This window comes from Vitis riparia, chromosome 16 (genome assembly GCF_004353265.1).
Source record: "Vitis riparia cultivar Riparia Gloire de Montpellier isolate 1030 chromosome 16, EGFV_Vit.rip_1.0, whole genome shotgun sequence".
Classification (NCBI taxonomy): domain Eukaryota; kingdom Viridiplantae; phylum Streptophyta; class Magnoliopsida; order Vitales; family Vitaceae; genus Vitis; species Vitis riparia.
Genome location: NC_048446.1, coordinates 22,621,317 through 22,636,382, shown reverse-complemented (window position 1 = coordinate 22,636,382; position 15,066 = coordinate 22,621,317). Strand labels below are relative to the sequence as shown.

The following is a 15,066-nucleotide window of genomic DNA, read 5'->3' as shown; positions in this document are numbered from 1 at the left end:
CTGTTGATTACGTTACCCATCACTCTATGAAAAACATAGCTCTCTTGGATTTTTTCTGATGCCTTCCCGAATGGATCCATGGAAATTGTTCGATTTTCTGGAACCGGAAAACGATACTAAGAAGAGATTGGGGTGATTCTCAGGAACACAATTTCATGGATTTTGATGGGATTTTTCTCGCAGCTTCTCTCAGGTGAGGAGTTGGGGCACAATTTTCAGAAAAAAGAGAGGGATTGGCATCCCAAAACGACGTCGTTTCTCAGAAAAAAATGACGTCTTGTTACAGGAAGGAGGATGAACGTCGTCGTTTTAAGGGTGGGTGGTTTGTCACCTTAAACGGGGAATACTAAAAGATGAAGGAAGAAACGGAGGAACTCTTGAAACTGAGGCATCAAAACGACGCCGTGTTATCCAACGGAGATACCTAGATGACTTAATCTGGAGCCTGGTTTTTCCAGACAGTGCTGAGGGGGCCACATGAATTGAACCTTTTACGATTCAGAAATCTGATTTGTTTCCTTTTTATTACATTTTCCAATCAGCCAAACATACCCACTATGATCTCCATCCGATCCCATGAAAAATTTTCCCTTTATCTCTCCATTTCTTGGGAAGATTGGAAGACTATAAACAGAATATGTATATTCACTTCTGATGAATTGTCTCAGTAACAGAAAAGAAAGTAATTGACAAACATCATTCTCAAAAAAGGAAATAAAAGAAGAATTACAATCCTATGAATATGTCTAAATTACATCAATTTCCTTACATATCAAACTAGGAAAAATTTCTATGATTGGAATCTGTTAATTTTCGAACACAGACCGCCTTCCAGCATCTCCAGTGCTTTGCTCACCGAAGAATGGCTCTCGGGCTTCTTCTGTACACACATTTTCCTTCAAATTTCTTTTCACCTTCATGGGATTTCTTTAGTAGTATCATGCTTTGATATGTGTCTTTGTCGAAGCTTGTAGATTCCATAGGAAAGCACCACCCCAAGTAAAGCTCTTCCTAAAATGCCTGCAGCTGAACGTGAATCAAATGTTAGAAAAATGACAGATTTTTGAAAACCGGATAGTGAAAGTTATGATGATATGTATTTGGTTGGAAAAGTTGTGTTTTTCCAGGGGAGAAAATCAGTTTCTGTTTGGTTTCCTAGAATTGGGGTACTCAGAACTGGAGGCCTCAGTTCCAATTTCGCAGCATGTTATTTTCATACAAGTGGATTGAGTAGTGAACTCAGGTTCAATGCACTCCCAAACCCACACAAATTTCAAAACAAAAGTAGATTTTTCGGGTTTTTTTTTTTCAAATTGGTTGATCATTTCACATCTAATTTTACATACCCAGGTGCTGAGAATTAAAATCCTAGGACCCCAGAGTATAATCCTTGAAAAGCAAGAATGTTACATGATTATCCCGTTTTACAAGGAAAAAAGAGCTGGAACTTGGGAGTCTTACCAATGATCGGAGTGTAAATTGAAGCAAAGATGATCTGGAGGATGATGATCAAACCCTTAAGCCCTGCATGATTAAAACCAAGAAACCAGTATTACTTGAATAAATTTTGATGATGGATTTCACACTCAAAAACACAAAGTTACAGTAAATTATCACTTACAGATTGGTTTGTAGCAGTCATCACTCAAATCCTTGCATGAATTCGGGTCATCGCATTTCACTGAGTTGACAGTGTAATCCATGTAGCAGCTTTGCCCTTTCACCCTACATTCTCTGATGCACTGGATTTGCAGAAACGAAAGCTCAATCCCCAGAAGAAGCTGATCTTGGAGGCTCAACATTGACCTGTTTCCGGGCTCTGAAGCTGCCCCCAGCTTGGAAAATATTGACTTTCCTATAGTGCATGAGCCCGGGAGATCGCCCACCTGCAGGGATTCTCCATCTCCACTTAGCGCATAATGATAAGGCTGTGAGGAGGAAGAGGTTGTGCCATTAGTACTATTGCAAGAAGTGATGGGAATGAATTTGTCGTCGCTGATCGGCCTCGAGCAGCTCATCAAGACTGTCGTTCTGAATCCCCAATCGTAAGGCCAGGCGTACGGATGATCATAGCTGAAGTTCTCAGGAGTCAAGTGATAGAGAGGAGTGGACAAGCAGTTTCCCTTCTTCAGCCCAGGATCCACCACCCGGATACTATAGTTTTGGTAGTTGATCTCCTCGACATAGTATTTCCCACGATACAGATTGAGAATGGTACGATTGTTTTCACAAGCCAATTCATACCGACTATCCCCACAGCCAGATGGGTCGCCTTTTAACCGGAAAGGGTCGCTGATGTTCAGCATATCCCCGCAAGAAGAAGGCCTGCAGGGCTGGTTTTGGCCGGCAACGCAGACGGAAAAGAAGCAGAGATGGAGGAGGGTTATGAGGCCTACTCCCACAAGTTTTTCTTTATTCAACATCATGATTTCACAAGAGAGAGAGGAGCTGTAAGTGCTTTGATTTGATACTTTCAGAGAACAAAAGGATCTATATATGCTTGCTGGAGAAAAGGTTGTGGGTTGTTTTATGGCTTTATGCCTTATCTCATAGGCAATTTGTGGTCCCTAGGACAAGTTGCAGTCAACCAGCTTTGAAATTTCCAACTTTTTTCACGTCAACATCCGCAATAGTTGAAAGAGTCAAGGGCAGGAAAGAGACAGAAAATAAATTCTTTACGCGGTGGCATGAGTGCGTTTTAATCAGAATCAGACCACTTAGAAAAGCAACTTTTGTTGACCGGCACCCAGTGTCAAGGATGCTGAATTTCACCAAGGATTTGAACTGTCAAAACACGTCTAAAAATCAAGGTCAATGCTTGATATAAGAATCCGTCATCTCATGATTTGGAGATGTGACTGGAAACATCCATCTTTGAACCAATCCACAAGAGAAGAAATCTGAAATAGCATTAAAATCTGAGTGCAGAAGGGTTGAGGAGCAGTATTACTACAGATTAATTCTAGAGATGATCAGTGGAGTTTCCTTGAGAATGATGTTCTTCTTGTTCTTGTTTGTAACAATTTCCTTGGATGTTGCAGTGAGCCAGGACGACTGCTTAGTCTCAAGCAGCTGCAGCCACAAGGGTCCACTAATCCGGTTCCCGTTCAGGCTGAAGGGGAAGCCAGACCGCTGTGGGTATCCGGGGTTTGAGCTCTCTTGTACAGAGAAGAACGAAACCATACTAGAGCTTCCACATTCAGTGAAGGTCCTGGTAAAGAATATCAGCTATGAGTCTCATGAAATGATGGTCCAAGACCCAGAAAAATGCCTTCCAAGACAGCTTCAGAACGTAAGTTTATCAGCCTCCCCCTTCAACTTCAAGCTCAGCAATCAGTGGGAAGCCCTATATGACTTCACCTTCTTCAACTGTTCATCAAAGAAAAGAGAAATGTCTTATGTCGATCCCATCCCTTGCCTTTCTCTCCCTGATTATCCAGTTTATGCTGTTATGTCCACTGCAAGTATTAGAGATGTGGACCTATCATCTTGCCAGAAGATGTACAACATCTCAGCAGTCCCATATCCGATATCTGTGCTGAGCAAGGGTTTTTCTTTGAATTGGTCAAGCGAGATATGCAGAAACTGTGAAGAAAGCATGAAGTGCAGACTGAAGAGCAACAGCAAGGAGCCTGAAACTGAATGCATAGGAGAGCCAGCAACAGGTACTATTTCATTCCATATCCTGGTAGAAATAGTGTTAGAAAGAGGATGGGTGCAACTCGGCAGGTTGACTCGGGTTTGAGGTCAACTCAATCTTCTTATTTATTAATTTACTAAGTTTAAAAAAGGCTAAAATTGTGTTATTTATTCTTTTTCAGGTGCAGGAAAGAAAGTTATGACTGCAGGTCCAATTATAGGTTTCTTTCTTCTTCTGGTGGCAGTCAGTGTGCTCTGAGCTGCAAATCTGGATTAAGGAAACTAAAAATTTATGGGGCTTTGGTGAATTCAGCTACAATGGATGGTGGATTAGGCAATTTGATAACATTTTTTGATTCAACAAGATTTGGGAGTCATTTCAAAATTTGAATGAAAAATGTTGGAATTAATTGTTTTATTATTGCGAATGTGTAAATTAGGAAGCACCCAGTTGTAATTGTTGATTAATGTAATTTTTGTGAAGGTTTTACTTCATAATTTGCAGAAAGTTGAAAGGAAAAGAAAACGTGGGACCTCAATAATGGAGTCTTAAGATTGGATACTTAGAATTTTTATTATTATTTATTTATTTACTTTTTCTGAGCAACCAAACATGCTCTGTATGATCCTAATCCAATCCCATGGATAATTTCCTCCCTGCTTTGGGCTAGAAACACCATCTTTGTACCATTTTCTCAGACCCCAAACATTCCCCAACTCATATAACCAAACCTATTCCCCCAACAACTTCTATCCACATGATTCTACCAACCTAATGAAAACAAAGACGAGTGTGCCTGTTTGAATCCGTTCTTGAAAACGGTTTCCTTTACTTTAAACAAAAAAAAATTTTGTAATTCAAAAAACATGTTTTGAAAACAGTTTTTTAAGAATTACTTTGAAAATAGATTGTTTTTTAGAACAAATTTGAAAATATAAATAATATTTTAAAGACTTTTGTATTGTATATAAATGCATAGTACCATGATTGAGAATTAGTTGAAAAACTATTATTTCATATTTGAGTTTCTAAACAGAATTTTGTTCCTAAAAAAAATTAAGAACTAAAACTGATTTTCAAGAATAGTTTTCCAAAATGTTCCCAAACAAACCCGAATGCTGATTTCTTTTCTAGTATCTCAAAAGAACTCAAACTAGTAAAAATGTTGTTGCTAGTTCCTACATATGCATAACAGAGCACAATACTAAGACCTCAGCAAAGAATAACAAATTCCATTTTTTAGAGCCATCTAAGCTAGTACCTCATGTATTGTTACAAAATCATTAGTGGTTAGCAGTTGAGAGCAGAGAAATGCTACATCCAAGCCAAGAAAATTTACAGGACTACAGCACAGAGTATGCAAGTAGAGACAGTGTTTCTACCTTCCTTCTAAGCTAGTTGTCATTGTGCCATTGCATGAAGAAACTGGTGCCCCAATTGGATTGTTCATACGATCCTCCATCGACAAATCCTTGGAATTTAGTGTAGGCTTGGAAGGCATCTGCAAGAGTTCTACCTCACCTTCCAGCATCTCCAGTGCTTTGCTCATTGAAGGACGGTTAGTGGGCTTCATTTGAACACACCATAATGCAACTATGATGATTTTCCTTATATACTTCTTTTCTTCCTCAGTGGCTTCTCCCATTTCCATGTCTTCTCCTCGATCAATCCGGTCATAAATCCATGATGGAAAGTATATTTCGCTTTTCTCAGTGCGGGCATTCATGTACTTCCTTTTCCCCATCATTTCCATCAACAACATTCCAAAACTATAAACATCGGCCTTATATGAGACATCTCCAATGTTTTTGTAGAACAGTTCTGGAGCAATGTATCCAAGCGTTCCTCGTGCTGCAGTGAGAGTGACAGCATTTTGATCCGATGAATACAGTTTTGCAAGGCCAAAATCTGAAACTTTTGGGGTGAAGTTTTCATCGAGAAGAATGTTGTGTGGCTTGATATCAAAATGTAGAATTTGCATGTCACAGCCACGATGTAAATATTCAATCCCATGAGCCACTCCAAGTGCAATGTTATACAACCTCTCCCAGCTCAAAGGAATGGAATTTTCTCGTTCGAGAAAAACATACTTATCAAGGGATCCATTTGCCATGAAGTCATATACAAGAGAATATTTTGATTTTTCCGTGCAAAACCCTACGAGTCGCACCACATTCACATGATGAATCCTTCCAATTGTAGCAACTTCATTGATGAAGTCCTGCCCATTAGATTTTGACACAACCAACATTTTTACTGCTACAATCTGGCCACTTCGAAGCTTTCCTTTATAGACCGAGCCAAAGCCTCCTTGACCTAATTTATCTTGAAAATTATTAGTCATCTTCTTTATTTCTGAATATGAGTACCTGATTGGCTGGAGATTGTTATGATTTTGTAGGAATTCCTCAAGAGTATCATCCATTGATAAGTGTCTCCTTTGAAACTTGTAAATCATAAAGGCACATAGGCATAGCATCCCAATCACAGTTCTTCCAGCCACGATTATAACTGAACACAAATAATTAGTTAAAAGAATGAAATAGTTTAGAAAGAGGACAGAGCAGTATAGGCAAAATTTACGATCATATGCATTAGCCTTTCAAAATTATTGAAGACAGTTTACTGGAAAATCCTCTCCATCTCCATACAAAGTAAACCAGTAGGTGGCTACTTTGAGTATTTTGGAAAAACCTACTGGTTTTTTCTGAAGGGAAGATGCTGAGAGGCTTTTACACCAGATACCAATTGTTCTTTTAGGGGGCAACTTGATGGAGGTAAGGGCTGAGAGTCAGAGAAAATTTGGGTTCTGTTTGGTTGTATGGAATTGGGGCCTTTGAATTGGAGACCCCAATCCCACTTCCGTTGTTTTTTCTTTCAGATCACAAAGAATTTTGAGACTAAATTTGAATTCAATACTATCCCAATTCCATGGAAGAAGTAAAATTTTGGATTTCACAAATTTGGGATTCCACTACACATCCAATTTTGCACACTCACTGCAGAGGAGTCTTTTTTTTAAAGAAAAGAAAATCAAACTTGACAGCCCAGTGTACAATCTTGAATGCAAGAATCCCATGAATACTGAATTAAGACCTCATTACATTAACCTTAGAAAGAATTAATATGTGGGAAATCGAAGCCTTACGGATCACTCGGATAATACAGCCTGTCAATAAGAGAGGAACATAAATCAGATTAAAGAAATGGGTAAAAATAAGCACAATATTATTATTACTACTGTTTATTGAGACGGTAAAATAGTAGTAGAAGGAAGGATAATGACAGTGGAAAATCCAAGTTATAAGAAAGGAAAGATGATAAAATGAATCCCCAAAACCTTACCAAGTAAACTGAGCGGCAAATTGTTGAGCAAATCTCTAACACCTACACGATGAAAGCGACTAATGTTAGTTATAAAAGTTGAAGTGCCTTCTCATGAAAGGGAGAAAACTTGAACAGTCTACATTTGGTTATCCTAATTACTTAACCAAACTTCATGGAATTAGGGCTGTAGAATTCAAGGCCTTAGTTCCAATTCCACTGTTTGGTTTCTCCATATACCAAGGGATTTGAGCAATTCACTTCCAGTTTTGTTCAACCCAATGCAGAGCAATCCTTTCTTTTTCCAGAGTATAATCCGTGAAAAAGCAAGCATTCTAAAGATTCCAAGTGGAAAAAGCTCTAAATAGAACTTTACCACTGTATTTTCTACAAGGAATTAGTGGTTGGAGTTAGAAGCCTTACTGAAGATTTGAGAGGGCTCAACCGAAAATATGGCATCTGTTAATAAGACAGGAACATCCAAAAATCAATTATTATTGCAGAAGTAAATAAAATAAAAATCCAATTGTAGGAAATGGGAAAATTAAAGATAATAGGAGGAATTCCTAAAGCCTTACTGATTAAAGGAAACAGGAAGTCAAAGAGGAATTTCCTTAGCCCTGCATGTTTAAAATAAGCAAGTAAAGTTAGAATATAAAGAGATTCATGCATGAAAGAAGAAAGATTAAAGAGCCTGAACCTGGTTGTCCTAATTATTTATCTGAACTACATATTCAAATTTCCATGGCAGTGCAATCCCTAAAATTACATACGATTAGGATTCTTTCAATTTGATATCATGGGTTTTGGTGAAATGGATTTCATCATGCCTAACTTCTAAGCTCTATTCGGAGTACCCAAAACAAATTGACTATATCATCTTGTAATTGTTACTTACAAGTTGGCTTTAAACAACTGCTCCAGTCCCCGCATCCCCTGTTGGAGACACATGTAATTGTATTTTCAATAAAATGCATATAGCAGGATTGCCCTTCCATATGGCATTCGCTGCTGCAGCGATAAGGCAGAAATGAAATCTCAAGTCCCACAAGAAGCTCTTCTTGCAATTCTGACATTGATTGATTCCTGGGCTTTGAAGAAACTTCCTTCAATGGTCGAGTAGAAATAGTCATGCCTATTGTGCATGAATACTTGATGTCTCCCACCTCAGAAACTCCTGCTAGCGCATAAACATATGCCTGTGATGAAAATGAAGTGCTACTGGAGTTGCAGGGATTAATTCGAATGTAGTTATGATCACTGATTGAACTTGTACAATTCATTAAAACTGTTCTACTCAATTTCCAATCATAAGGCAAATCATATGGATCTCCATAACTGAAGTTTCCTCTTGTCAAATAATACAGAGGGCTGGAGAAACAGTCTCCCTTGTCAAGCCCAGGATCCACTATCCGAATGCTGTAGTTCTTGTAGTTGATCTCTGCAACATAGTATTTCCCACTATACAGGTTCAACATGGTACGATTATTTTCACAAACCAATTCATAGTTAGGATCGCCACAGCCGGATGGGTCTCCCTTTAACCGAAAAGGGTTGCTGATATTTCGAATATCTCCACAAGATGAAGGCCTGCAAGTCTGGTTTTCATTGGCAGCACAGATTGAGATGAAGCAGACATGGAGGAGTGCTATCAGCCCAACTGCCACAAGTTTTTCTTCCCTCGACATCATAGACTTTGAAGCCAGAGAGATCTGAAACTGCTTTGATAATTGGGTTTCAGAGGAGGTTATACAAACCCATATCAAAACCAATAAAAGAATGGTGGTTATGATCAGTGGTTGGTCCACGGGGACCTATAAACGCCTTGAACCAGCTGCTAATTTTGACTTTCTTGACACTTTTGGGAGGGATTTGTCAGATATACAGACATTAACCAGCAGACATCATTGACCAGCTGACCATTGGACCAATTCCTTTCCTTCTGAATTGACTGGTTCAGGTCCCAAATAATAAATAATTCTTTCATGACTATGGTGATCTGAGAAAAAACGTTTTTCTATGAAAGAAATTAGCAAGGGAGGGGTAAAAACTCTAGGGATGAGCGGTTCCTCAAAAATGGTATTCTCTTTGTTTTTCTTCCTGTCTGTAATAATCTTTGCAGAGATTGGATCCGGCCAAGATGAGTGCATGGCATCAAGGTGCAGTGACCAGGGTCCACCCATACGGTTCCCTTTCCGGCTAACAGACCAGCCAGACCACTGTGGATATCCAGGGTTTGAGTTATATTGCTCAGAGAAGAAACAGACCATGCTGGAGCTGCCATATTCAGTGAAGCTCTTGGTGACGAATATCAGTTATGACTCCCATGAAATTATGGTCCAATATCCGTATAATTGCTTTGTAGGACAGCTTCAGAACCTCAGTTTAGCGGCTTCTCCTTTCCAGTTCAAACTAGAAAATGCCTGGGAAGTCCTATATGACTTCACCTTCTTCAATTGTTCATCAAACAAAAGAGAATTCTATTTTGTTCAGTCCATCCCTTGCCTCTCTATTCCTGGTTACCCAGTTTATGCTATTATGTCCTCTGCTGATCTTGATGAAGTTAACCTATCCTCTTGCCGTAGGATGTACAATCTCACACTCCCGTATATTATATCTGATCTGAATGGCAAATTCTCTATAAAGTGGTCAAAATCGATATGTGGGGACTGTGAAGCACAAGGCAAGAAATGCAGACTGAAGAGAAACAGCAAGGAACCTGAAACCGAATGCATCAATAATCCATCAAAAGGTAATATATTCATTCTATTATCCTGCTTTATTTCACATATCAAACAAACAGAAATAATTTCATTATGAGGGGTGCAGTCCTGTAGAGAGTGTGAATCCATACGAGTCCAGTTCATTTCCTGATTGGAGTACTTGTTTGTGTGTTTCTAGATGTGTGGCACATGATAGTTGCAAAAGAAATGTTATAGCTATGAAATTTCTCTGCACAAAATCACATTACCAGCACTTCAATGCACTTCAATGTTATACCAGCACTTCACATTACCAGCTATGATATCAATCACATTACAGGAAAGGATAAGGCCAGGGACAAAATGACTTTTAAATGGAGTTTTCTTTTTTTCTTTTTTTATTTTAAATCAGAAACAACGATTTCATTGTCTTGAAATAGAAATATAAAGAAAGACGAGAAATCCTTAAAGGCAAATAAGAATATACTAGTTCGAAAAGGCAAATCTATCTGCACACATCAGAATGATAAGGGCAACATTAGCTATAATTCACAAAGCCCCTTATGATACGCTGGTCTTCTGCGAGGATTCCCAAGAGCAAATGGCTTTTTAAGTTGGTTACTCTTGTGGTTTGAAGCCACTTCCGGATTGCGCATTAATCTGAATAAAAGTGAAATTTTGCCGGTGGGTAGAGTGGAGAACGCGGATTTACTAGCTGCTGAACTGGGCTGCAAGGTGGGATCTCTCCCTTCTACCTATTTGGGGCTCCCTTTGGGTGCTCCGCATAAGTCGGTGACGGTTTGGGACGGAATGGAAGAGAGGATGCGCAAGAGACTTGCCTTATGGAAGAGGCAATTCATTTCCAAGGGTGGAAGAATCACTCTCATTCGGAGCACTTTGGCGAGTATGCCAACCTACCTCATGTCCTTAATGCGTATACCAAGAGTGGTTAAATTAAGACTTGAGAAGATTCAAAGGGATTTCCTTTGGGGAGGGGGAGCGATGGAGAAGAAGATCCACCTAATAAAATGGGGTATTGTTTGTTCTAATAAGAAGAAGGGTGGGTTGGGGATTAGAGACCTCTCTACTCTTAATAGGGCCCTTCTATGCAAATGGAGTTGGCGGTGTGCGGTTGAAAGGGATTCCTATTGGAAGCTTATAATTGGCACGAAGTTTGGGGTTGATAGAGGAGGTTGGAGCACTTGCGGGAGTAGGGAGGGATTTGGGGTGGGGCTCTGGAAAGAAATCAGCAAGGAAGGACTGTTGATGCTGAATAATGTTTCTTTTTCGGTGGGGGATGGTAAAAGGGTGAGGTTTTGGAAAGATTCTTGGTGCGGGAACACTCCTCTTTGTGAGGCCTATCCCTCTTTGTTTGATTTAGCGGTTTCTAAAGACGCGAGGGTTGCGGATTGTTGGGATTCAGCGGGGGAAGTGGGTGGGTGGAACCCCCGCTTCCTTAGACCTTTCAATGATTGGGAGGTGGAGGAGGTGGAGAGACTCCTTCTGATCATTCAAGGAAAGAGGCTGAATGCTGGTTTGGAGGATAGGATGGTGTGGAATGAGACGAAAGATGGGATTTTCTCTGTAAAATCCTGTTTCAATTTTCTGGACCATAGCAGTGCAGTCCCGTTTCCATGGAGAATTATTTGGAGTACGTTTGTTCCTTCCAAGGTGGGCTTCTTTGCTTGGGAAGCTTCTTGGGGGAAGGTGCTCACTCAAGACCAACTAAAGAGGAGGGGCTGGAATTTAGCTAACAGGTGCTCCTTGTGTTGTGATGAAGAAGAGATGATAAATCACATCCTTATTCACTGTTCTAAGGCGAAGGTTTTGTGGGACCTCTTGTTCTCCCTATTTGGTGTTAATTGGGTCCTCCCGTTATCGGTTAGAGACACTCTTTTAGGTTGGCATGCTCCCTTTAAGGATAAGAAGCATAGTAAGGTTTGGCGGGCAGCTCCTCTTTGCTTATTTTGGATGGTATGGAAGGAAAGAAATAGGATAGTTTTTGATAATGAGGTCCTATCTCTTCAAAGGTTGAAAAATTCCTTCATTTGTAATCTCTTACTTTGGGCTAATGCTTCCATAGTTGAAGGTCCTTTTTCTTTGTTTAATTTTGTGGACTGGTTGGGTTCTTGTTGAGGGCTGGTAAGGGTTTGTCTTTTTTGTTTCCGGTTTTTTGTAGGTGATGTTTGTATACTCCCTGTATACTCTGGGTTGCCTTTCTTGCCCTTTTCTAATATATTTCTGTGCGTTTATCTATCAAAAAAAAAAAAAAAAATTCACAAAGCCCCTAACAAAGAAACCAATTGTTCTTTCTCATGTTCCTTTCATCATTTTCTTTGATTTTCCTTTTTCTTTTTGACAACCATGGAGTCCATTTTTCCTCTTGATTTTTGTTATTCAAGACAACACACTCCCCTCCTAACAGCATTGAAGTGCCAAAATTGCTCTGTAATGCCCTGTATTACTTGGAAGTTGGTCTATAACAGTTTTTTTTTTTTTCTTTTTCTTTTTGTTTAACCATTTTTCATCACAAAATAGTACAGAATCAATGTTCCAAACCATTTCCCACCTGCTCAAGATAACTATACTTATTGATAGTGTGAATTATACAAGGAAATGAGGTTTTGCAGTACAAGACAGAAGGGACCCTTGTTTTTATTTTTTGTTTTATTTTTTTAGCTTTTTGTTTTGTTAAAGACCTATAAGAAACAGTGTTAACTCGAAAATGAATTTGCAATGGCCAAGGAAGGGGTACATAGAGCAAGAGTTGAAAGGCTAAATGATAGACCGAATTAAACCTACGTCAAACACAACTGTTTTTTTAGTTATGCTTTGATTCTGTAATGTCCTGAGTAAAGCAAGCTAATATCTTTATTATCCTTTACAGGTAGTGCAACAACAAAGCTGGTGGTTGCAGGTGAAGTTTTTGATTTCCCATACTTCATTTGTTATCAGAGCCTAAGACAGGAGTTCTTAACCTGGATCTTCTGATATGCAGGTGCAGTCACTGGTTTCCTTCTTCTAGTCCTAGCTGTCAGTGTACTCTACTATGTGCACCGCTCACGAAAACTAGAAGAAAAGAATAAAAGAAAGATTGAAAAATTTCTGGAAGATTACAGAGCTCTAAAGCCCTCAAGGTATTCATATGCTGATATTAAGAAGATTACAGATCAGTTTAAGGACATACTGGGCCAAGGAGGTTATGGAACTGTGTACAAAGGGAAACTTTCTAATGAAGTACTTGTTGCGGTGAAGATCCTTAACAATTTCAGGGGAAATGGGGAAGAGTTCATTAATGAGATGGCAACAATGGGTAGAATCCACCATGTTAATGTGGTTCGCTTGGTCGGCTTTTGTGCTGATGGAATGAGACGAGCTCTCATCTATGAGTTCTTACCAAATGATTCTCTTAACAAGTTCATATTTTCAGCTAAACATTCACTTGGTTGGGAGAAACTTCAAGATATTGCTATAGGCATAGCCAAAGGAATGGAGTATCTTCACCAAGGGTGTGAACAAAGAATCCTTCATTTTGACATCAAACCTCATAATATTTTGCTAGATCACAACTTTAATCCAAAGATTTCTGATTTTGGTCTAGCCAAATTATGTTCCAAGGACCAAAGTGCTGTTTCTATGACTATAGCTAGGGGGACTATGGGCTATATTGCTCCTGAAGTGTTATCCAGGAATTTTGGGAATGTGTCCTATAAGTCAGATGTTTTTAGTTTTGGGATGTTGTTGCTTGAAATGGTTTCGGGAAGGAAAAACAGTGATGTCACAGCTGAGAACCCTAGCCAAGTATACTTCCCAGAATGGATTTATAACCATTTGAATCAAGGTGAAGAGCTGCACATCAGAATTAAGGAAGAGAGAGATGCTACAATAGCAAAGAAACTAGCAATTGTGGGACTCTGGTGCATTCAATGGTATCCAGTTGATCGTCCATCCATGAAACTTGTGGTTCAGATGTTAGAAGGAGAAGACAATTTAACCATGCCTCCAAATCCTTTTGCATCTACAAGTCCAACAAATACAAATATAAGCCGGTCAAGAACACCTCTTCAGAAAGAGCTTGCAGTCATCTCAGAATGAGAGTGGAAGTAAATTTAGCTGGCAAATTTTAATACTCGAATACTTCGTCAATGTAAATATGTAACCTCACTTTGTCAATGTAACCCCACTCTGTATTACTGCTAGCTGAGCCATTGTTTGTTCAACAGGGTAGTTTTAAGGGCTCAATCTCATTGTATCTTGAAGACGTGACTCTCACATCTTTCATTGAAGAATTTTATCAAATCCTCTTAGCACAACCACAGCTTTAGATCTAGTCCTGTTTTTTCAGTTTAGTTTTAAACTTGTAGAAGTTTGGAACCAGCTTAACTATAACAAGCCACTTCCTCCCCTATAGATATTATTGGCTTTGAGCCTAAGGGTTTTCACAACTTTAAAATGCGTCTATATTGTTAAGAACATACATATATAATGACATGAACTTCTTCCCTTAACTAATGTGAGATATCACATTAGCAGCTGGAATGAACACGATTCGCAGTACAATTTTTAGAGTATAAAAGATACATACAAGCCCTTTCTTCAAAGGAAGTAGGCATGCGAAGTTAATAAGTTGGTGGGCAATTTGTAGGGGATGTGTACAGCTCTATAGGGAGCTCATCAGTTGCCTAGGTTCTTGAAGGAATTTCATAAGAACAGTCCCCCATGATTTGAAAAGAAATCACTCAAATGAAGACTAGAATCAGTTACTTCCACTCAACAAGCTGCCCATCACCTTCATAACCCTTGACTTCAAATCAAATATAAAGAAAGCATGCTTTTGGACATTAGAAGAGTCCCCCATGATTTGAAAAAACACACAAATGAAGGCTAGAATCAATTACTTCCAATCATCAAGCTACCCATCACCTTCATAACCCATGACTTCAAATTAATTCTAAACAAAGCATGCTTTTGGACATTGGAAAGTAGGCTAGGTATAAGAGAGAATTGTTTGAGAACATGCCATTTGGGTTATTTTGTTTTCATCCGCTCTGAGTTGAACTATGAGACTTGCCTCTCTCCATTTTCTCCTTTCTATGCGTAAATGCTGATGATGAAATGAAGCAATTTACAGCTAGTTGTGTTTCCCCAACACAGATGAATCAGAAAAACAGGTGGAAAAAAAAAAAACAAAAACAGAAGCATATTGAGATTTTGTAAGAAACGGAGAGTCCTAAAATAAGGGAAGAAACGGTCAATATAAAACGCTATCCTTTTACAAAAACGACGACCTTTTGGGCATGAAATTGAATTCCACTCCACTATATCAAACGGAGAAACTACGAACGAAAGGAGAAAGTACTTACCCGGATTGAAGCTTTAATGTTTCGCCGTTTCTCCTAT

At 39.1% G+C, this 15,066-nt stretch overlaps 4 protein-coding genes across 4 annotated transcripts; 2 read left to right on the top strand and 2 right to left on the bottom strand.

Moving 5' to 3' along the window:
• Nucleotides 1–629: 629 nt before the first annotated feature.
• Nucleotides 630–2,796, bottom strand: LOC117933792 (LEAF RUST 10 DISEASE-RESISTANCE LOCUS RECEPTOR-LIKE PROTEIN KINASE-like 1.2). The gene is made up of 3 exons (XM_034855328.1): nt 1,622–2,796; nt 1,462–1,524; nt 630–1,026 (listed from the first exon to the last, which is right to left on the bottom strand). Exons 1-3 carry the CDS (start codon nt 2,424–2,426, stop codon nt 917–919), a joined length of 978 nt encoding a protein of 325 aa, XP_034711219.1. The 5' UTR covers nt 2,427–2,796; the 3' UTR covers nt 630–916.
• A 40-nt stretch (nt 2,797–2,836) lies between these two features.
• Nucleotides 2,837–4,201, top strand: LOC117933793 (putative RING-H2 finger protein ATL21B). The gene is made up of 2 exons (XM_034855329.1): nt 2,837–3,665; nt 3,822–4,201. Exons 1-2 carry the CDS (start codon nt 2,969–2,971, stop codon nt 3,896–3,898), a joined length of 774 nt encoding a protein of 257 aa, XP_034711220.1. The 5' UTR covers nt 2,837–2,968; the 3' UTR covers nt 3,899–4,201.
• Nucleotides 4,202–4,870: 669 nt separating this feature from the next.
• LOC117933788 (rust resistance kinase Lr10-like) lies at nt 4,871–8,824 on the bottom strand. Its single transcript, XM_034855323.1, has 6 exons — nt 7,863–8,824; nt 7,543–7,584; nt 7,388–7,423; nt 6,986–7,027; nt 6,789–6,809; nt 4,871–6,151 (listed from the first exon to the last, which is right to left on the bottom strand). The coding sequence occupies exons 1-6, from the start codon at nt 8,653–8,655 to the stop codon at nt 5,019–5,021; spliced, it is 2,067 nt and encodes a 688-aa protein (XP_034711214.1). The 5' UTR covers nt 8,656–8,824; the 3' UTR covers nt 4,871–5,018.
• Nucleotides 8,825–8,902: 78 nt separating this feature from the next.
• Nucleotides 8,903–13,979, top strand: LOC117933789 (rust resistance kinase Lr10-like). The gene is made up of 3 exons (XM_034855325.1): nt 8,903–9,716; nt 12,554–12,583; nt 12,665–13,979. Exons 1-3 carry the CDS (start codon nt 8,984–8,986, stop codon nt 13,759–13,761), a joined length of 1,860 nt encoding a protein of 619 aa, XP_034711216.1. The 5' UTR covers nt 8,903–8,983; the 3' UTR covers nt 13,762–13,979.
• Nucleotides 13,980–15,066: the final 1,087 nt, after the last annotated feature.